Source organism: Ursus maritimus, unplaced genomic scaffold, assembly GCF_017311325.1.
Source record: "Ursus maritimus isolate PB19 unplaced genomic scaffold, ASM1731132v1 scaffold_10, whole genome shotgun sequence".
Taxonomy (NCBI): Eukaryota; Metazoa; Chordata; class Mammalia; order Carnivora; family Ursidae; genus Ursus; species Ursus maritimus.
The window spans coordinates 25647689-25669360 of NW_024423344.1; the positions used below are offsets into that span (position 1 = coordinate 25647689).

Here is a 21672-nt window from a genome sequence, read left to right on the forward strand (position 1 = left end):
CTTTGGAGACACATGTATCGTGCACAAAACACAAACTTCTAAGTATTTCATGATCACTGAACTTAATTCTTCGTGCACAAAACACAAACTTCTAAGTATTTCATGATCACTGAACTTAATTCTTAAGTTCCCATTTCTGGCCATGGTGGGAAACTTCATCTTAACAAATCAAACTTCAAAATCTTTCTCCATCTTTTTGGGGTAAGTGCTCGTTTTAGGGTTTTTTTCAGTATTTCCCTCTTCCCTTCCCTACTAAGTGGTCATGGATTGGGAAATGCCTGCCATCTTGCATCAACTTTATACTTCCTTTCTTCTTGATAGTTAAAACCAGATTTTTGCTTTTAATTCCGAAAAAATATTTTTACTTTGCCAGCCTTGGTTTTAAAGAATATTTTTTCTTTCTTTCTTTCTTTCTTTCTTTCTTTCTTTCTTTCTTTCTTTCTTTCTTTCAAGATTTACGTATTTGAGGCGGGGGTGGAGGGACTGAATGGGACAGAGGAAGAGAGAGTCTTAAGCCTTGGGGCTTGATCCCACAACCCTGAGACCAAGAGTCAGACACTTAACCAACTGAGCCAACCAGGCACCCCTTAGGAATATTTTCTCAAATGTTCTTTGAGGTTTATTGGTGTGTTTTTTTGGTTTTTTATTTTTTCTTTAATTTTTCTTTCTTTTTTCTTTTTTTCTTCTTTCCCTTGAGTTTAAAACACTATTTCCTTGTTGACCCCTTTGTTCTCAGAGGTATCTGCCCTGCCCTGAGGGCCTTTTGTACAGCAACATGTCTGAAAGGTACAAGAAGCATCAGGTGGTAAGCAGTGGCAAGAAACTCAGCCAATGACCTCAAATAGTATCTGGTTACATTCTGCAGGGCCTCTTCTCCATAATGACACTTACTTTTAGGGCCAGAAGAGACCTTAGGGAACTCTAGGAACTACTTTTATTTTCTTGATGAGGAAACTTAGACTCAGAGGATACAAGTGACTTACCCAGAGTCATACATAAAATTATGGGCAAAAGGGACGCTGGGTGGCCCAGTCGGTTAAGCGTCTGCCTTCAGCTCAGGTCATGATCCCAGGGTTCTGGGATGGAGTCCGGCATGGGGCTCCCTGCTCAGCAGGGAGTCTGCTTCCCTCTCTGCCTCTGCCCTTCACCCTGCTTGTGCTGTCTCTCAAATAAATAAATAAATAAATAAATAAAATCTTTAAAAAAAAATTATGGGCAAAAAGTTTTTTGACATTGGACTTAGCCTAAACTAAAGCACTTAGATAAAAAATTCTCACATAAGGCATATAAGAGATACCCCATCTTATCCCTGAACCTCAGCCCATCAAAACGCAAGGGGAAGAATGATGCTTTGACTGGGGAAGGGCTGACCTCACCTTGCAGATTCCCCTTCTTTCAGAGGGGAGATCTGCATTCTTTAAAAGCTTCCCAGGTGATTGTGCTGGTCAGCGGGTGTGGGAGCCCAGGCCGGGGAAGAAAGAGAAAGGGAAGGAGGCAGGGAGGCGGGGGCAGGGGGACAGGCCTGCATTCACCACACAAGAGGCCCTGCTCCTTGCACACGGGCTACTCGCCATGGTTGCCTGATCCCTTCTCGGTCTAGGTTGAGCCTGAGCCAAAACCTGGGCTACTTCTTCCCCAAAGGCAAACACCAGAAGGCCTGGAACTGGTGGGATCTGAGCCTCCATGTCCACGCACCCCCTTTCCAGTCCATCTCCTTGAAAATCAACCGGTACATCAAGGTACAAATCAGGAGCCAGGATAAGATTGCCTTCTGCTTCAGCCACCAAAAGAAGCACATCTGCTTAAACCTGGGCACCAAGTACAAGGTAAGGTCTCCACTCCCTCTGCCAGGTAGCTGCCCCCTGGGCCACGCCACAGGCCTCTCTCTGGGCCAGGTTCTCCATCACTGCCACCCAGAGAAAAACATGGCCACCTTCGTTGACCTGAGGCTTGACAGAGGTGTTCACTTACCTTCTGAGCACCTCAAGATTCTGAGCACCTCGAGATGTGGAGCTGAGGAAACAGCCTCAAAGAGTCCAGCCGCAAGCCAAACAAAAAAACAAAGATGTCAACATACATTTTCTCACCTGACACTCACATCAACCCTGTCAGTTGGCAGGGACAGAAACCAGGGGGAAATCTATGTCCCCAGGCCTGCCGTTGGTGTCCTCTTCTCTCTTCCCCCAACACACTCATCTCCTAAACAAAGGAGCACCTGGGAGTTCAGGGGGCTCTGCTTGGGCTGGGCAAGAAAGTAGCAAAGGTGTGTTCACGTCCTAGGGCTGCCCTGACAAATGCTCTCACAGCTCTGGAGGCTAGAAGTCTGAACTCCAGGCGTCAGCAGGGACATACTCCCTCCAAAGAGCTCCAGGGAGAATCCTTCCTTGCCTCTCCCAGCTTCTGGTGACCCTGGGCATCCGCTGGCTTGTGGCGGCATCCCTCTGACCTTCTACCTTCACGCAGCCTTCTCCTCTGTGTCTCTCTATGTGTCCAATCTCCCTCTCCTTTCTCTGATAAGGACACCAGACAGTGGATGTAGGGCCCACCCAAAGTCCAGGATGACCTCATCCTGAGATCCTTTACTTCATTACATCTGCAAATACCCTTTTTCCAAACACAGTAACCTTCACAAGTCCTGGGGGTTAGGAGTCAGACATATTTTTTAGAGGCCACAGTTCAACCCCCTACAAATGGAGAGTCTGTACCCGGGAGTTCTCACTGTGAGCAGGCAAGAAGGTGGGCTCCTGAGACCCTCCCCTAGGCCCAGAGTTCAGGAGAGGAATAGGGTGTCCTTGGTCCCCGCTGAGAGCCACACAAGACCCTGCTCCTGCTCTGGCTTCCCTTCCCCATTCACCGAAGACTGTTTACAGACCCACCAGAGAGGCATTAGAGGTCTCTGAAATTTGGACTGCCTGCCTAGGGAGACAGACAGACAGACAGACAGACATGTTTCCTGGGAGGTGAGCAGACAGAGAGTAGGTTGATGGAGGTAGCAATGAAACAGCAGACTCTGGCAAAATTACACCATATGAAATAACTGGGAAAGAGAGTAGGGAATGTGGTAGGTTTACCTTGCCAGGACTGAGGTGTTTTCTAGGACATAGGACTCTGAGTGCTCAAATTGGGAAAGTTCCAAGCAGATCTGGACAGCTGGTCCCCAGGCCCGGCAAGGCCTGCCATTTTAAATCCCAAATAATCACATCCCAACTTCCTTACCTACCCTGGATTTCCCAGAGCAGCCAACCCGGTAGAGAGGAGCCACATACGTACACGGTACCATCCCCAGTCATCCACTGGCCACCCCCTACGCAGCAGTGACAAGCTACGGGAGGAGCTGGGGTAGAGAGGGTATGAGGACCTGGGCCTCCTGGCCTTTGGATGACATTGGGGTCCCACTGATGGAGGGGGCCAGGAAAGGAAGCCAGTGCCCAGGAAGGGCAGATGAGGGCTGGTGCAGGCAGAAAACCCAGGAGGCCTGGCAGCCCCAGGAGCTGGGCCAATGCAGGATGGGGGGGGGGCAAATGAAGCAAATCAGCACACGTATGACTAGTGAGCCAGTCCACCGAGGCCGGGCAGCCAGGGCACCCTTGGAAGAACATACTAGCCCCTCCACTTCCCGTGAGACACCAGGCAGGCCTCATGCACTTTCTGTGCCCATAATTATCTCTAAAATGGACACCATACTGTTGTAAGGCTTAAATAAGATACTCGTGTGAAAGCATTTCATAAGCTGGACACCTCACAGAAACAGAACATCCTAGTATGATCCTTATTATTTCCCCCTCCGGAAGACCCTTTGCTCAGCCTCTGTAGGCTACAAACCAAGGGAGAAGTTGGCCTAGAGCTGACTTCCCTGGGGCAGTGCCTCATCCCAGCAAAACCCAGACACACTCCCGGAGAGCCTGAACTGGAAGTGGGACTGACAGGCAGACACCGTGGACAGTTTCCCAGCTGTGGCAGAGCTTGTCTCCCCCACCCCACTCCCATGGTGGGAATCCCTGGGGAGGAGCCAGACACCCCCAGGAAGACACAGCCTTTGCAACACAGGCCACACAAGGGAGCTGGTAACCCACTGGTTTGGGGTCAGGCTTGAGTGTGGCCTCAGCCCGTCTCTGTAGCTGTGTGGACACAGGCCAGGGCCAAATGAGGGAAGTGTTGCCAGTGGCAAGGCTGGGAGCACAGATCTGCCCTGGAGTGAAGTTTGCAGGGAAGGCTTGGTCCTGGTCAAGGGTGGAAAGCACGATGTCTGAGCAGCATTTATCCTCACCTATCCTTCTGTGAATTCCCACAGTTCATAACCCCAGAGGCTCTGAGTGAAATGAAGGAGAAGGCCATCCTGGAGGTAGAATTTGGTTCAACGGCTCGGAAGATGCAGGTCCTCCTGGGGAAAATGAGTAGGATCCTGAATTTCCTGACCATCCCTGATTTGGAAAACTTCACAGATGCTGCCAGGATTTTGCCAATCAACAAACTAGAACTGAAGGAGAACTCTCACCTCCCAGAGTAGGGCAGTCACCACATTGTGCCAGGGTTTCCAGCCACCGCAGACTGTCCTGGGACAGCTATCAGGAGCGTCAAGGGAAACCCCAGAGCCCTATGTACGTCTCTTGAGAGTTGTCATTTGGGACTTATTACAACTCCTTGGTTTGAAAAAAGGATCTGGCTGGGTGCAGAAAAACCCTCACCTGACAGCACAAGGAGCAAGTTATTTCGATAGGCAATACCCATCAACTCCTGTCCCACGCGCCCCCACTGGTTACTTGAATGCAGTCCTTCTGCAGCCTTTTGAGACACAGACGGTCTGTGTCCTCTGCCCATCACTGACTATGTGACCTTGGGCAAGTAGCTTTATGCCTCAGTTTCCTTGTCAGAAAAATGGGTCTAGATATCCCCAGAGGTTCTCACTAACCCTAATGTCATCACAAACACCCCTCTCCCACACCTGCCAAGGCAGAAGGAGACCCTGACAGCAAACCAACGCCAGACTGCAGCAGGTCCCCTAACCCAGGAGCTGGTCGGGAGCCCGAAAGGACACACACTCAAACCCCCTCCACTAGCTGGGACACTTGTGCTCACTGGTAACAGTCACTAATTCAAGTAGGTAAAGCAAAATGGGAAACGAGTCATCTGCATGGAAGGTGCAATGAGTCTCAGAAAGGGATCAGAGCATGGAAGGCCCCAGAAGCCAGAGGGCTTTTATTCTCATCTCTGTGAATTCTTCTTGTCCTGAAGATATGTTGTCTATGTGCTCCACTTCATGTGGCTTTGCCCCCAGATCTCTCTCAAAAGACCCCAGCAGTCTCTGATTGGCCTGGCTTGATCAGGAAGCCACTCTTGGTGCAGCCCCACGTGGTAAGGAAGGGTGGCGTTATGTCTTGAGGCCTGCGCACAGGGAGGGGCAGGAGTTTCTAGAAAAGGGGGATTCAGGAGCTGGGCAGCCCCCTACAGTGTGACTTTTATACATCCCAGGACACCACAAGTTCCCGGGATGACCTCCCACTGCAGCCGACACCAAGACGGGGTAGGAAACCCCTTCCTCCCAGCCAGCCTGGCAACTGGCCATTCCCTGCCGTATCAATGACACCGAAGCCCCACCTTCGTGGCCCTGCCCCCTTGCGGATCTCACACTGCCTGCCACCAACCTTCACCGAAGTCCTCATGACCCCGAAGGACGACATTCCAGCCCCTGAGGCAGCACTGAAGGTGAAAGAGGGCAGTGGGGGGCACCGTGGTCACTCCCACTATTCGCCACAACTTGTTGGCCCAGAGTATCCTCAGCCAGCACAAGTCACCGTGGCGCAAGGCAGCGAGCCATAAATGACACGGCCACCGTAGCAGCCCACCTTCACACGCCCACGTCAGAGTTCGTGTGCCCTGCTCGTTCCACCCTCATGCTCAGAGTGCATGGAAGCCCTTTTGCTTACCCGCCACGAGAGGCAGAAGCTTCTAGGTCGGTCTCAGCAACACGCAAGTTCCGGCCAAGCTTGTGGCTGGCTCCGAGCCAGCGCCCGTGTCTCCTTCAGGACTGGGGGCGGGCTGCCGCGGTGCCGAAGGACCAGCCCGGCCTGGCCCGGGGTCTCGGTGCCGCCGCGTGCAGCCGTGCGAACTCGGGCGAAGCGGTGAGCCGGTTTCCTCACGTGGGACAGGAGCGCAGTCATGGCGCTCACCTCACAGAGTTAACGCCAGGGCTTAAGGGAGCATCGACAAAGCACTACGCTCGGTGCGCACGCCGAGTGCGTTCTCGCGCCGACTCCCGGGCCGATCATGGTCCTTTCGCGAACCTGAAATCACTCTTCCACTCAGGCGGAGCTCGTCAACAGGCGGCTTCGCAGAGCTGTTCTGTTTGGTCAGCCCCTTTTGAAAATCTTCTGTTGCCGACATTTCGAAGACCAGAGATTTCACACAGAGTCGTGGGGTTCCAGCAGCTCTGGGCCGGGGTGGCCGGAGACTGGACAAGATCGCACAGGAATCAGGGAGCGTGCTCACAGGGGAAAGCGAACCCCCTCACAGACTGGGAAGGAAATACAGCCGCCAACCAGCCGGCCGGGAGCTGCACAGATCTAGTTGCCCCGCCCCGTCCGTTTGCTGGAGGCCCCGCCCTGGGCGCCGCCCTCCCCCACAAACTGACCGTCCGCGGAGGCCCGAGATCGAGGGCTTCCCTCAGACGGCGCGAGGGCAGCGTGTGTTCCGGCCCCACCCGGCTTCTGGTGGGTCCTGGGCTGGAGCCAACGCGCTCCAGACCTCCCCTGACCTTCTCTCCCCATGTGTGTGTTTCTGAGGCACAGTCCCCCTTTTTATATGGACGCCAGTCACATTGGAGGGGGCCTGATCTACTCCAGTATGGCCTCATCTTGATTAGGAATATCTGCAACAACCTATTTCCAAATAAGACCGCATTTCCAGGTACTGGGGGTTAGAACGCCACCCCAGGAATGTGGGGGGTGGAGGGACAGAATTCAACCTGTAACACTCTCTGCCTCACACCCCAGGCCCTTCCCAGGCCCTCACCCTCCTAACGGGACAAATTCTGACTTACCATCATTTTATCTTCAGTGACTTGGCAGAAAACCTGCTTCTCCTGGAAATGAAAATGAAGGCAGTTGGGCTGTTCATGAACACCCACCTGTTCAGTTACACACAAGGGTTCCCTGATGAGTAACCATGAGTGAACACCCCAAGGCGAATGGAGCCTCGTCCAGTGCCCACAAAATTACTAATGAATTCAGTAGCTAATTAGACCATGCAGCAAATACACACTGAGCTTCCACCGTGTGCTCAAGGGCCAGAAAGAAAAGAACAGGTTGTCTGCCCCCAGGGGGATTACAGACTGGGAGTCAGAAAGGCAAACGATAGCAAACCAATGCAACTGTGGCTTCGTGGAGGAGCACAGCACAGCAGAGTCCCCTGGGTGAGAGGGAAGGGGTCATGCAATGAAGAGTGGGGGTGAGGGTGCATGCTGGGAGTACCCAGGAGGGAATGAAGAACCTCGAAGAGCCCCCAACAGCACCAAGGCTAAGGATGGCACCGCAGCCCGCTGGCTGGGGGGAATTTCACTGGAGTGCTAGGGGTCTGCCAGCTTCCTATTTGGATATCAGAACGCACTACAGAGCGAGTACCCCCAAAGCCCCCCAACTGCCACAGCAGCCATGTAGAAGGAAAAAGAGAGGCACCAGCAACGGGAGACCCCTTTCTCCTGTGCCTTGCAGTGTACCTCCAGCACCCTACAAAGCCTAACTTTGCACCCGCGGGCAAAGTAGAAATGTTCTCGGGATCCAGGCCCAGAGTCTCAAAGCAGGGCCAAAAAAGGTGGATTTGTCGCTGAGAGGCCCTAAACCAGTAACTGGTACAGAGACTGTTCTGAGCCTGCCAGAGATGAATGCTCAGTCCAGGACCTGCCACAGCAGTGGAGCCCGCACCAACTCCTTCTGCTCCAAAGAAGTCTCTACATCGGTGGTTATTTCCTGCTCTTATCCCTCTGCTTCTCTAGCCTCTGGTCTGCTGCCGCCCAGTCCTCCCTTTCCTTCTGACAAAGCCCTTTCCTGCCCAAGTGAGACACTGAGGTCTTCTGGCGCGTGCACTCATGACCTGGAGGAGCAGAGGAGCAGCCGAGACCAGACACACAGACACACAGGGCCCCCACATGCCATCAGCAGACAGACAAGCTGGGGGCCGAGCCACTACTGGGAGACAAGTGCTCCAGAAAGGAAGCAATAGAGTTCCTGCTTTCTGAGAAGTAACATTCTCTCACCAACGCACCCTGGTTTCTCTAACGAATGGCCCCTTTTTAAAAATGAAGGTTGACTGTTCTTTCTTGAAAAGTAATAAATAGCAGAAGAGAATTTAAAGATATGGGATTGTTAAATCAGGGGGGAAATACAAACTCGTTTTTATTACTACTTCCGTAACATTAAATTGCAACACGACTGTGTGCGCTGACAGTACTCAGGAAACTGGCAGTTTCGCAAAGAAAAAATTAAATTATCTTTCAACTAATGAAGCATTAAGAGGCTTCAAAAATGTCTTTCCACAATAATTATCTTACCAAAAAAATCCACACAGTACAAGTAAAACTGGGGAAATGTGAACAGACTGGCAGAGGGTACCAATGTCCATATCCTGCTTGTGATGATGTGTTCTACTTTCGCAAGATGTTACCACTGGGAGAAATCGGGGGAAAGGTACACAGCGTCTTCCTGTATTACTTCTTACAACCACATGTGAATCACAAGCTAGCTCAATAAAAATTTCAATTAAAAATTATTTTTAAAAAGAATCCATATACACAACAGACATGTGAGGACAAAGTAGGAAGCAAAATCTTTATTTTTTAAAAAAATCACATTTATTAAAAACAGCAATTTCTAGCCAAATAATATAAAGCATTTTAAATTAATTATTTGAAAGTATGTACACGTTTTGTATAAGTAAACACTTGAAACTGTACAGATTTAAACAAATACTCATTTATCCAACAAGTTGGATCCCTATCGTCTACTCAGCACTTTGTAAGATGTTTGAGTGTTTCAGAAAGAAAAGATTCAAAACACAAGAACGAGTGCCATCAAATATTTTTATCCTTAAGAATGCAGCCTGCTCTGTACATCAAATTAAATCAGTCACAGTATTGTACAATAATCATGCCCTCATTTCTTTGGAAAGGCTATTAAAAAAATCAAATGTACATATAATACAGAAAACAGGATATTTTACAGTTTATTTCATTAAAGATGTATTTAAAATAGTAAGTGGAAGTAAATAAAATCTTCCTGATTCATTCATTTCATGTCAAGGAATGAATATGGACCCTCCTTCCCTTCTACCTTCCCAGAATAGACTATTAAGGTCTCTCAACCCACCAATTCAATGGTGGGTTCATCACCACCATTGATCACCAATTTAAATGGAGCTGAAAAACAAGTGACCTGTTTAAAATGACGGACATCAGGATATGTAACCTATCTACACACTGCAAGAGTCAGCTGCAAGGGGACGAGTCCTGTAGAATGAGGTGTGTTGGCTACACTCCAGAACGTTCTTCAGTGTTCCATCTCTGGATAGTGTTTGAATAACTCGAAATTCCTTCTGAACCGAAAAGCAGCTTATGTTTACTACAAGATCAGAGGCAAAACCAATCCACTCAGGAAATAGTTTTTTGTAGGAAAACTCACAGATGTGCATAATTTATCTGATGATCCCTGATATGATACCGGAGATATAAAGGGGTGGGCCATCTTCATCCTCCTTGTCTTTGTTAGTAAAACGTATCCTGCTGTGACAGGGCTAGAGCCCCTCGACGATGGTACACAGCACAGCCAATGCACGAATATACGGGACACGAAAGTGGTCACTGTTCAAAGAACTACTAAAACCAAAGGCAGTGTATAGAAAGCTGGTAACCCTAACCTTCATGCGTGAGATGCTATTCAGCAGGTTGCCTCCCCTCCCTTACATGCCAGATTTAAGACACCTTAATTGGTGCTTCCCACTCACAAACACGGACTATTATAGCATGAAGATTCTCATTAAAGATGCTGCAGCCATCTACTATGAGGAGGCTCCAGCCCCTGCGTTTGAACGTTCTGCACCTCAGCAATTCACGGGGTCCTCGCATCTTGAAACTACCTCACATCAAACACACAGAAGATAACATCCCGAATTCCCAGGAAAGCAGAATGTGTTCTCAGATGCACCCAATCTACTCCAAACGAAACTTCAAAGTGATAGGAGAAACATTACATTAAATAGAGTGTAGAAATAAGATTTCTGGAAGTAAAAAATAGCCGCCGTGGAATCTCTGTGGCTCAAAGTGTTGCAGTGTTTCACGCTTTAACAAACCTTCCTCATAGAAGCTTTCTAATTAACGGTACTTCTGTAAAGTTCTTCTCTGCACTACTTATTGTAACCTAGTTTCATTGCACATCTTTTGCGAAGAACCATTTCCCTGTGTACCCACCATAGCTACCTCTAAAAAAACTCACATTTCTCGTGACCTTTTCAAGAAGGCAGTTCTCACACTCCTAGATTAATCTTTGGCATTTTGATGCTTTTAAAAGGGAAACGCCAATCTTCCAAACACTTTGCTTATATTTCATTCTGCAGTCAGCACTGAGCAGCACGCCTGTGTGGTTCTCAGGGACACTTCCACATACGGTTCCTCGGCGTCCTGCAGGATGCCAGACTTCCAGCCCGCCCCGACTGCACAGACACCGACGTGCAGCCCGGCCAGCCTGGTTATTTAGAAACGGACAGTAGGAGGTTCAGCTGAAAAGCAAAGTGAAAGGCTATGTTAGTTCTGCCATGGAATACCAATCCTCTAAAACAGAATGACAGAAAAGTCTAAGGTTTTTAAGAAGCCAAATGAACACAGCTGGACTGCAAGGCTAGTCAGATTTGTGAAGCAGCCACTGGGCTGCTGGGTGGGTCTGGGAGGGGGATCACACTCTATCACCGAGTCGAGGCCCTCAACTTATTTCAGAATGCAATGAAAATGACAGGAGGAAAAAAAACTACATACCAACCCTGACAAGGGATAGAAATAGATCTCAATTATCAATTTCACCTTTTTCTGTGCAGAGCGCGTTGTGGGAAGAATTATGTGTAAGCTGAATTCCTCGAATGACCATTTTAAATTCGTAAGAACAGGCATAAGGAGTGAATCTCAGCTCACTAACTCTGACGGAGCCCTACAACACCCTGCCCATGCTGTAAAGGGGGTGGACATGGAGCCAGCCCCCAGGAGAAGCAGAGAAACCCACCATGGGACAGGGTAGGGGAACTGCAGTCTGCACAGGGCCAGTCTGGCACCCAAGCCCTAGAAGACGTGCCGTTAAATGAACCTGGCAGTGAACCTTTCTATACAGTATGAACTGTCTTGGTAATCAAAATAATCGCCACCCAATCTCTTCTATAAAAGTGTACCCTCAGTGAGAGGGACACACCATCACCTCTGTATTTTTCCTGCCAAAAATACAAAACCTCAATCTAATCATGATGAAAAAGACAACACCAAGTTGCACAGAATGATGGTCTCTATCACTGTTTTTCAAACTATAGGTTGCAACCCAGTGGTACGTCATGAGAACAATGTAGTGGTTCATCGAATGAACAGGAAAGAGAGGCAGAGCAAAGCAATTTGAGTTGCACATAATGTGAGTGATTACCGTCAAACTTTTAAGTTACAAACATACACACACACACTAAAACATGTATCTTGCTGGCAGGAGTCCAGCAGGAGCCAGGAATCCTGCATGTTCTTGGCAAGCCCCGCCTGGCTACTCCACATCTACACTCTTGCAACTGACTACATATAACTGGAGAAAAAACAGACAACTGTGCTGATTGGTCTCTCTTGGATTCATAACCACTGAACTCAACTGAGCCTTGCTCCCCAGATCTTCAGTATCCCTCCATTTTAGTGATGACCCTCTTCCTGTATCACTCACAAACATGAAGCAATCAGATGAGAGCTTCCATCATCCTAGCGTGTCCACCGCCTCCCCACGTGTGCCCCAACACTGGGCTTTCTTTCCTTTTGCGACTGAACAACCCCCTCCCCTATACACCTAACAAAGGCTCCTCCCTCGGACTGTTCCTGAGATTCCATCCCCTCTTTGCTACTCAAAGACACTTTTCCAGCATCAATTTTTCCCTCTCTTTGGCTCCAATTCATGACTACAAAAACATGCATTTTCCCCTATCTTTAAAAGAAAAAAAAAAAAAAAGGAAAGATAGCCCAATAACAAAGGAAGGAAAAGGCTGGAGGGGATTGAAAGGGAAGTAAGACACCTCCAACTCTACCTTGTTCTAGACTTCTGACTTGGGAACCATGGTTTTTTTTATAATAAAAAAACAAAATTATATCAAAATGTGGGGGGGAAAATTCTCTAAACACTGAAACAAACCTAACTATATATCAAGTTAGTGGTATATTATGATTACTTCAAATGACTTATAAAATATTTTAACTACAATCCTGGAACCACAGACACATCTTTTTAAAATATGACCCATCTATCCATACAAAGGAATATATAAAGCCATAAAAAAGAATAAAGTTCTTTTTTTTTTTTTAAGATTTTATTTATTTATTCGACAGAGAGAGAGACAGCCAGCGAGAGAGGGAACACAAGCAGGGGGAGTGGGAGAGGAAGAAGCAGGCTCCCAGCGGAAGAGCCTGACGTGGGGCTCGATCCCAGAACGCCAGGACCACGCCCTGAGCCGAAGGCAGACGCCCAACGACTGAGCCACCCAGGCGCCCCAGAATAAAGTTCTGATACATGCTACAACATGGAAGAGCCTTGAAAACATTCTGATAAGAGAAAGAAGCCAGTCATAAAAGGCCATAATTGTGTGATTCCATTTAATGAAATGTCCAGAATGGACAAATCCATACAGACAAAAAGTAAATCACAGAAGATGGAGGAATGGGGAATCTGCTAATGGTATGGGGTTTCTTTTGGGCGGGGGCATGAAAATGTTCTGGAATTAGATAGTGGGGATGTTGCACAACCTAGTGAATATACTAAAAACCAATGAATGGTCCACTTTAAAAGGGCGAATTTTATGGCATATGAGTTCTATCTCAATTTAAAAAAGACCCCATTTCCCTTCCAGCTACATCTTTTCTCTCCCAATGTGGTAACACTCCCAAAAGATTCACCCACACTCACTGCCTCCCTTCCCTTCCCCAACTCTCCACCCACTCTGATCAGGCTCCCATACCTTACTATTCTCTCCCACACCCTCTAGTCCTTACATATATGAACCTCCTAAGCTATACCAAACTTAAAACCAGAAATAAAATACCCTCCATAGCACCAGCCTACTCCTAATACATAATACGTGCTCAATAAAAACTTGCTGGCTGAACTGATTACATGAATGATAAATACAGACTAAGCTCTGTATTCAGTTTTTCAAATTTAGGAAGAAAAAACAAACACTTCTAACATCAAATCCCTAAAGTAACTTTTTTTCATGTGAAATGTGGGCCTCTTATCATGCATACTGTAAATAAAATTATTCAGCATCCTAAACACCATTATTTGAACTTTTCACAAATAGTTCATGTTAAACACAGAAATTTTTAGTATCAGAAAGGATTAAAAAAAGCAATTAAAAATTATAAAGTCATCACTAAAAATCTGAGGGAGCAATTCAAAGCTTAAATTCTTGCTCATCAGAATAAAATAATGTACATATTTTAAAATTAAAATTAAAAACATGGTTACTCAAAGGCATTACCTACTCAAGTAAAATAACCAAGAGGGAATAAAAGTAACAAGGACCTTCAGATCACGGATTACCTGTTCCATAGTAGGACAAGCAATGATCTGGACATCTTCAGGGCTAAACTCTTCCTTTAACAAAACATGGAACTTCTGGAAGACTTGCTGAATATTATTCTTAGAAAGAAGAGGCAATCCCATTAAATGAGTCACTAGAGACATATGCGGTCATCTTAAACATGAAGCATGAAGATTGTTAAATCTTTTAAGTTTTCAATTAAATTCCAGTTAGTTAACATACAGTGTAATATTAGTTTCAGGTGTACAATACAGTAACTCAGCACTTCCGTACATCACCCTGTGCTCATCACAACAAGTGCACTCCTTAATTCCCGTCACCTATTTCAGCCAACCCACCACCCACTGCCCCTCTGGTAACCATCGGTTTATTCTTTACACTTAAGGGTCTGTTTCTTGGTTTGCCTCTCTCTCTAAGAATGTTAAATCTTGATGATATCTGCCAAAGAAGTAGAGGAAATGTATCTTTCATTGGATTACCGAAGACATAATTTGCACTTAATAATTCACATGCTAGCACAACCCAACTAAGCCTTATCAGATAATACTTCCTGGAAAAGCTAAACTCTAGTAAGCCCTGTCCCCCCAGAGAATAATAAGAGCCTTCAGCAGCAATTTCTTACACAAAAGATAATAAAGTTCCCAGACACATAAAACATACTTTAAAACTCAACCAATGCCTTCGGTAAAGATGTGAGCTCAACACAGAGCTGGAAGTTATGAGCACTAAATTTGCTCTGACATTTAATCCCTTGGTGGCCACTGCAAGCCATTTATTTCCACTACTCACCAGTAAAATGAAGCATAATTCTGAAATGCTGCTTTCTCAAGTATTGGGCCACATTCAATGTTAGGGTCTGATGAGTTATTTATTTACTAATTTGTACTTTAAGGTCAAAATTACCTTGTTGCCAAACGTAACATAAAGAACTTAAGACAAAGGCAGGGGTGGATATAATCAGGCCAGTGCTGGCTTCGTAAGCCTCTAAGGAATTACAGTGATTATAAATCAACTTTACTAGAATAGTATACCAATACTTTGAAATGTCTACAGGAAGAGGAAAATGGTAAACAAGGCAAGAAAACTTCAAGAGACTGGACAACATTTGAATAAAATATCACAATACTCACCCTAACAGGTTTAAACAAGATGAACTCTGTGTCTTTATTGGATAGATACAATGACATACTTCTCAACGTCAGAGGCAGCTTCGCTTTTATTGTCTTGTAGGCACTTGCTATGAGGTCACTGACCTTTGCTGGAAAGAATTAACCTCATTAGTGGTACAAAGAAAAAGAGAAGAAACACCTCCATTTTCATTCAGAGGGGAATAAAGGGAGAGAAAAATGGCAGAAGAAAGGACTCTATTTCCCCCCAAATTTTCTTTCACTTTTCCTGTTTACCAAGTTTAATCACAGCCCTATAAACATTCATTATCTACTACATACAAAATTCTACTCCTGAAGGGTAAGGCCGTAAAAGAACTCCTCCAACACCCTTCAGGACATTCACAGGGGCTATACTATGGTACCTTTGGAATTCAGAGATAGTTAAGATAAAATAAAAAATTATTTGCAGACTTGTAAGAATACTTCATTATGAATGAGCTTACTCATTTACAGAACTGACTCACAGCAAGAGATGTTCTCGTCTTTTGAGATCATTCCGAAAACATCCACACATATTTAACGGTAACTAAAAGTCCATCTCTTACATTCTTTTTTTTTTTTAAGATTTTATTTATTTATTTGAGAGAGAGAAAGAGAATACCCACATGAGTGAGGGGAGAAGCAGAGGGAGAGGGAGAGGGACAAGCGGACTCTGCGCCTGAGTGTGGAGCCCAACACAGGCCTCTATCCCAGGACCTCGAGATCATGACCTGAGCCGAAACCAAGATCAGACACTCAACTGACTGAGCCACCCAGGTGTCCCCATCTGTTACAGTCTTATACTGCATTATCAGAAAGAGTACAGAATTACAGAAAACTGTAACTGAAATAATTATGTAGCCTAAATGTAATGTCCGAAAAGGTGTACAAATGGAACAGTAGTAATCTTTATGAGGTCATTTAAAAGAGGAAACTACCTAGAAAGCTATGAAGAAAAAGAATGATTAATAATTTCAAAGACATTCAACTTCACTCATAATTAAAGAAATGTATATTAAAACAACTGAGATAGTTTCAGATTGGAGTATATCCACATTTGGTAAGGGTGTGCAGAAACAGGCCTTCTCATCCACTGCTGCTTGGAGTATAAACTGGGCAATATGTAGCAAAACATATATTCTATCTCTTAACACTGCCACTGCTAGAAATTTACCTTATGGACATACTTACCAAATACCCAGATATGTGTATACAGGGACGTTTATTAAAGAATGGATGGGAAAAAAACTAAAAATACTTTATTAACGGAATTATTGAAGAAATTATGAGTGATACATTCCACGCATCATTAAAGAGAATGCAAAGAGCTGGATATGCCAGCACAGAAAGGGCTCCAAGACACAGAATAAGTTAAAAAAAAAAAAAAAAAAAGGCAAGGAATACGGTACAATCTTATTTGTACAGTATTTTTAAGATCCATAGATGCAAGTACATATACAACAACTGGGGAAAAGAGACTATTAATAGTGGCTACCTTTGAAAGGACGGGTTAGGAATGGAAAATAGAATTACTTCTCATTTTATACTTTCTCACAGCTCAAATTTTATACCTTATATTAAAAACATTTTTTTTTAATTGAGAAGGGTTGTAGTAGAGCAGGGTAAGAAAGTATCAACGCTCTCAAGAAGAAAGAACAAACAATCCAAGAATTGCTTATTTCCATAAAATAGATGAAAGCTCCTTTAGGGCACTTAATTCCATGGGCTCTGCTTCTATCCGAACACACTTTAAGAATCCCTAAGTCAGTTTTCAGAGCCCTTGATAACCAAATGGGTGTGAAGCCTAGTGAACAGAGCCCTCTGAGGGCTCTTAAAAAGGTATATTTCTCAGAGTAGATTAACAAATTGGCACCCTAATTTACAACTCAACCTCCTCTGAGTTTATCATGAAGTGATCCCCAGGAACCTGATTAAGATGGGTTTCTAGGGCCCTAGACAAGTCCCGAGGTTGTTCTTGATGCTCCCACCCCAAAGGCCCAAACATCCCTGACATTGCAGTGTGGGCTTCCTGTACTACAGATGAAGAAAAAGCAACTCCACAGCTCCGCGTGGCTACGGGACAGAAGATACAGCAGCTAACTGAACTGGAGTGCCACTGCTCTGTTGGCCAAAACCTCCTCCCTTAGCAAGACAGGGAATGGGTTAATGACGGAAGAGCAAGCCCCACTGCAATCTGTCCTGTGGTCAGCTTCCTTTCATCCATGCCTGCTTTACTGATGACTGTGCTAGGAGTGCTGCGGAGCACAATACGCCTAACACCGGGAGCTCCACTCGGACTCCACTTGAGAAAATGACAGCCCCTGTTCTGAGTGAAAGAGGACCTTTCCAAAGAAGAAAGAAAAATACATTAATTATGCATCAAGCCCCTGGGCTTAGCTGTATTAAATACGCCTATGCCTGTTTGTTGGTTTCTACCTATTTTAAGAAAGATTTATTGCACCCAAGAGTTTCATTTATATAAACATTCAAAATAAAATCAGCTCCTATTTCTAAATAAGCCCTATAAAAGACTGAAACCTTGAGCCAAAGTCCCAATTAATCCAAAGGTGGTCAGAATTCCTTCTAGAATTGTGCTGAGTTATGGAGTGACAAGTCTGCTCCTGACTGTGAGTGGTCAGGACAGGTGGCTACTACCACCGCCCACCACGATTAGAATTTCCAGTGTTGGGGCACCTGGGTGGCTCAGGGCCATGAGATCAAGACAAGCCCTGTGTCGGGCTTGGGCTCCGTGTGGAGCCTGCTCAAGATTCTCTCTCTCCCTCTCCCCCTGCCCCGCCCCATCCCCACGCTTTCGTGCTCTCTAAAAATAAACAAATAAAATACATCTTAAAAAGAATTTCCAGTGTTATCAATAAAAGAAACTGATTTTCTGTCTTCTGACGGAACGTACTACTGCATCAGGAATGATCTCTGTCCTTTGGTAAAATGATGAAGATTTCAATCTCACATGATACAAAGGTTTAAAATAATGAAGACAGTAAAACAGTTACTGTCTCTATCAACGGTAAACAAAGGACCTAAAGCAGTCACAAAGTTTATTTGCAATAAAGCAAATCAATGCAAACCTATACTGACATCATCAAAGTTCCTAGGACAATTTTTTGAAATAAAATCCTGTCTTCCATTCAAATACAACTGATCATTCTTGCACATTTACAGATCCTCCTCCAATAGGCACAGCTACTCTTTTAGCTTCTCAGTTCTAGTTCAACTTCAAATTAACCTGCGCCATTATTAAGAATTACCAAAAATTTTTAGAACGGCCTCAATTCTTTTCCCCAAAAGAAATAAATACCTGACAAACATATCATTCTTTCAATATGGAAAACCAATCATATTAAAAACCTAACATTAGATTTAAAGTGCCTGTAGACAGTCAATTTTTTATGGATGCTAAACCTGTATTTGGATCTCTCTCACTTTCAGCAAAACGCTGCCCTACCAACTTGGATACAGCTTATCCAAATTAAAACACGATTCTTCTATCATTTTGCTCTTTTTGGTTTCAAAAGATCTCTATCCTGACGTGGGCCAGGGACCAGCCAGAAATATTAATCCCCCAAAATGATTTATTCTGGCTATTTAATGGCAACTTAAAATGCCACAAAATGAACCAAAAGTGACCCACAAAGTTGTGATTCTAAATGGCCGAGGTCTAATGCTAAAGATAAAAAAAGACAAGAAAAAAACCCTCCAGCAAAAAAAATTTACATTTAGGAAAGAGTAAACCTGGGAACATCTCAAGCATATTGGCCCATCAGACAATGATACTGTCTGCCAACTCCCCAATGACACCACAGTTTTTGTAATTTTTTTGAACACTCTAAAAATGTTAAAGAGGATGTAACTTAGATAAAACGTGAAACAAAATAATGACCCAACACACTCCTTCATTTAATACTTGAGAACAGTAGCAATCCCTCCCTAATTTCAGACTACCAAATCCAGTATTTTCATCAAAGCTCTAATACAATGAAAAGCAGTATACAGAATCAAAGTGTTTCCATCTAAGCCACGTTTTATTTGTTTACTCTGTGTGTATTTTTCTTTTTAATTCTCCTTTCCTTGGAATGCTTTTTGAAATGCAAGTAGTGTTGGCCCATTAAGACCTGTCATCTCCAAACTGCACCTTGCAACAACACAAACCACAGCAGAAGTAGGAAACCAACTCCAAGCTGTCAGAGACTATATAAATGCAAATTAATCAACATCCTAAAAAAAGAAATCCTAAATAGTAAAATGTGAATACCTGGCTGTGCCCAAGGCTGCTGTGAAAGAGTATACTTGGGTCCTCCCTGACTGGCCATCGTCTTTAATGCTGAAACCTGTTGGACAAGACAAAAAGAAAAACGTTTCTTTTCACTTCATGTCTCTCCAAGGACACACAACACCACCTGAACCTATTAAAACATAATGATAGTCAAATGTGCAATCCTAAAAAACTGCATCATAACTCATAATCCTTTCAAATAATAACATATTTTAGCAAAACTTCTTCTGTGATTTCAAGGCATATGCTGTCTTGCAAAAAACACCACCATTGTCCTGAGGTATTCTGCTTGAAACATTTTAGAGAAGGTAGACAAAACTGAGGACCTAGGAAAATACGGACACGAAACAGTTGCCTTTTTACGTGAACTGTTATGTCAACATTAAATTATTATTGTATGCTGTTAGAAAAATGTCACCCCAGCAGAACAAAATCTCCTTTACACACCTAGAGATTCCTTTTCTTTATTGTATCTCAGGCAGAGAGAATGTTAGGAAAACAAACAAGATTTTCAGATAGCATCAAAAGGCACACTTGGCCAACCAGCGCTACAGGCAGACTTGGATGCCCACATTTTATTCATCTCCCTTTCATCCCTCAGCCATCAGTACAGAGAAGCAAATGAAAAACAGTACATGTTGATTGCTTGGACAAGTCTGTTCTTAAGATGTTCTCAAGACAGCAAATCATGGTGGGGCTAAGGTGTAGTTGGGGAAGGTGAAGGACAGAAACTGCATAAAACATTTTTTTTTTTTTAATGGACTGTTAGGTGCCAAAGGTCCAGGCTGTGACCCTGGCCTCACTAGAGAGACTCATGAGAAAAATCTGAGAACCAACACTTTCAATTAAAGAAGGCCACGAAAATATTTAGGCAGAAGATGGGCACAGACCGAGTACAATGTTAAGTCAGATCCAAGCTCACAATCCTGGGCTCCTCTAGGCTTTTTCTCAAGCTGCCATGTGTATAAAGTCACCCCTTTCCTACTGTCTATCCTTCTTCATATCTTTACTTTTTATTGAAAGATGCAGCTTTTAAAAACAAATCATATACATGATTATAGATTAGACAATGCTAAAAGAAAAACATATGTTCGTTCAATATATATTACCCAAAATCTATTTCAACATAAATATATAAACATACTAATGTGTCTACATTTACAAATATAGGAACATAGTGCTCTGATGTCTTTTTTCCCCACCCAACTCTAAATTCTGGACATTTTTCTCTGTCCAACAGTTATGTTTTATTAGTAATGGTTGCTGATTATTCCACTGATTGTTCCAGAATTTAAACAATTTCATAATGATATATATGATGTAGGTTTAGGCTGTATTAATTATTTTTATATTAAAAACCAAGACAAACTTACATATCCATCTCCATTTACTATCTAGGTAACATATTTACCTTTAAGTCAAACTGCAAGAGCACGTTCTTCCAAAGTTTTCCCTAATTAGCCCTATCTTTTTCAAAAACCCTATGACACAAACATAGACCCACTGTCTCATGACGACATTGCTATACACTTCATCATGTTTACATATTTTCTATCCTGATTTCCCATTTGGTTTTAAGTCCTTGAGAACCAAAAATTAAATTTATAGGTCAAATTCTATTACATGCACTACAATCAAGAAAGAATTTAAATTTAAGTGTTGCTGAGGAAATTAATAACACTTCAGAGGGAATATTAAGAATAAACTTGTAGGGCACCTGGGTGGCTCAGTTGGTTAAGCGTCCAACTCTTGATTTTCCTCTCAGGTCATGTCAGGGTTGTGAGATCGAGCCCTAAGCCTGCTTAAGATTCTCTCTCCTTCTCCCTCCACCCCCCCCTCCTAAACTCACAACACTTTAGTAAATTGCTTGGAAAAAAATGAATATTGCTAAATACAAGTCTTGAGTTTTTCAGCATAAACTGGTCCCACCAGGGGGAAACAATTTTAGCTTAGTTATAAACTTGAAATGTACTTCCTTTAAAATGCTTTCGTTCAGATTTTTTGCTAAGGCAAAACCTGCACTTCAAACTTGTCACATTTTCCTGTAACACTCTTGCAGCATTTCAAGTACTGTTACATATACAATCTTTTTCTGGTCCTCATAATAACCTTAAGCTGGGAAGAGGGATGCAGTAGCTATCTCTGCTGTACAGATTAGAAAAGCAAGGCTTGGAGAATCTACCTTGCTACCATTTTCCTCAGGAGGTGGCAGAAGGGGGGGGAGGGTGAGAGCTCAGCTTTCCTGAGTCAAACTTCTATGCTCTGCCACATCCATGACCAGTCCAACCCCCTAACTTAAGGGTTTGTTTCAAGCAACGTTCAGTATAATGAAATTCCTAAACAACAGAAAGTATCAACAGTTTTTCGGACACCTGGGTGGCTCAGGCAGTTAAGCATCTGCCTTTGGCTCAGGTCATGATCCCAGAG

At 44.3% G+C, this 21672-nt stretch overlaps 2 protein-coding genes across 2 annotated transcripts in view; one reads left to right on the forward strand and one right to left on the reverse strand.

Annotated features, from left to right (window-relative positions):
* ERICH6B (glutamate rich 6B) overlaps window positions 1-6917 on the forward strand; it is a 44963-nt gene extending 38046 nt beyond the window's left edge. Inside the window, exons 11-13 of the mRNA XM_040620084.1 lie at window positions 1601-1826; window positions 4292-4503; window positions 5768-6917. Of these exons, the coding sequence (XP_040476018.1) occupies window positions 1601-1826; window positions 4292-4503; window positions 5768-6917 (1588 nt within the window). The remainder of the gene's footprint in view (window positions 1-1600; window positions 1827-4291; window positions 4504-5767) is intronic.
* A 1877-nt stretch (window positions 6918-8794) lies between these two features.
* Window positions 8795-21672, reverse strand: part of COG3 (component of oligomeric golgi complex 3) — a 72131-nt gene continuing 59253 nt past the window's right edge. Inside the window, exons 20-23 of the mRNA XM_008706835.2 lie at window positions 19225-19300; window positions 14937-15064; window positions 13806-13904; window positions 8795-10761 (exon numbers count right to left, since the gene is read on the reverse strand). Coding sequence (XP_008705057.2) covers window positions 10732-10761; window positions 13806-13904; window positions 14937-15064; window positions 19225-19300 — 333 coding nt within the window. The 3' untranslated portion in view covers window positions 8795-10731. The remainder of the gene's footprint in view (window positions 10762-13805; window positions 13905-14936; window positions 15065-19224; window positions 19301-21672) is intronic.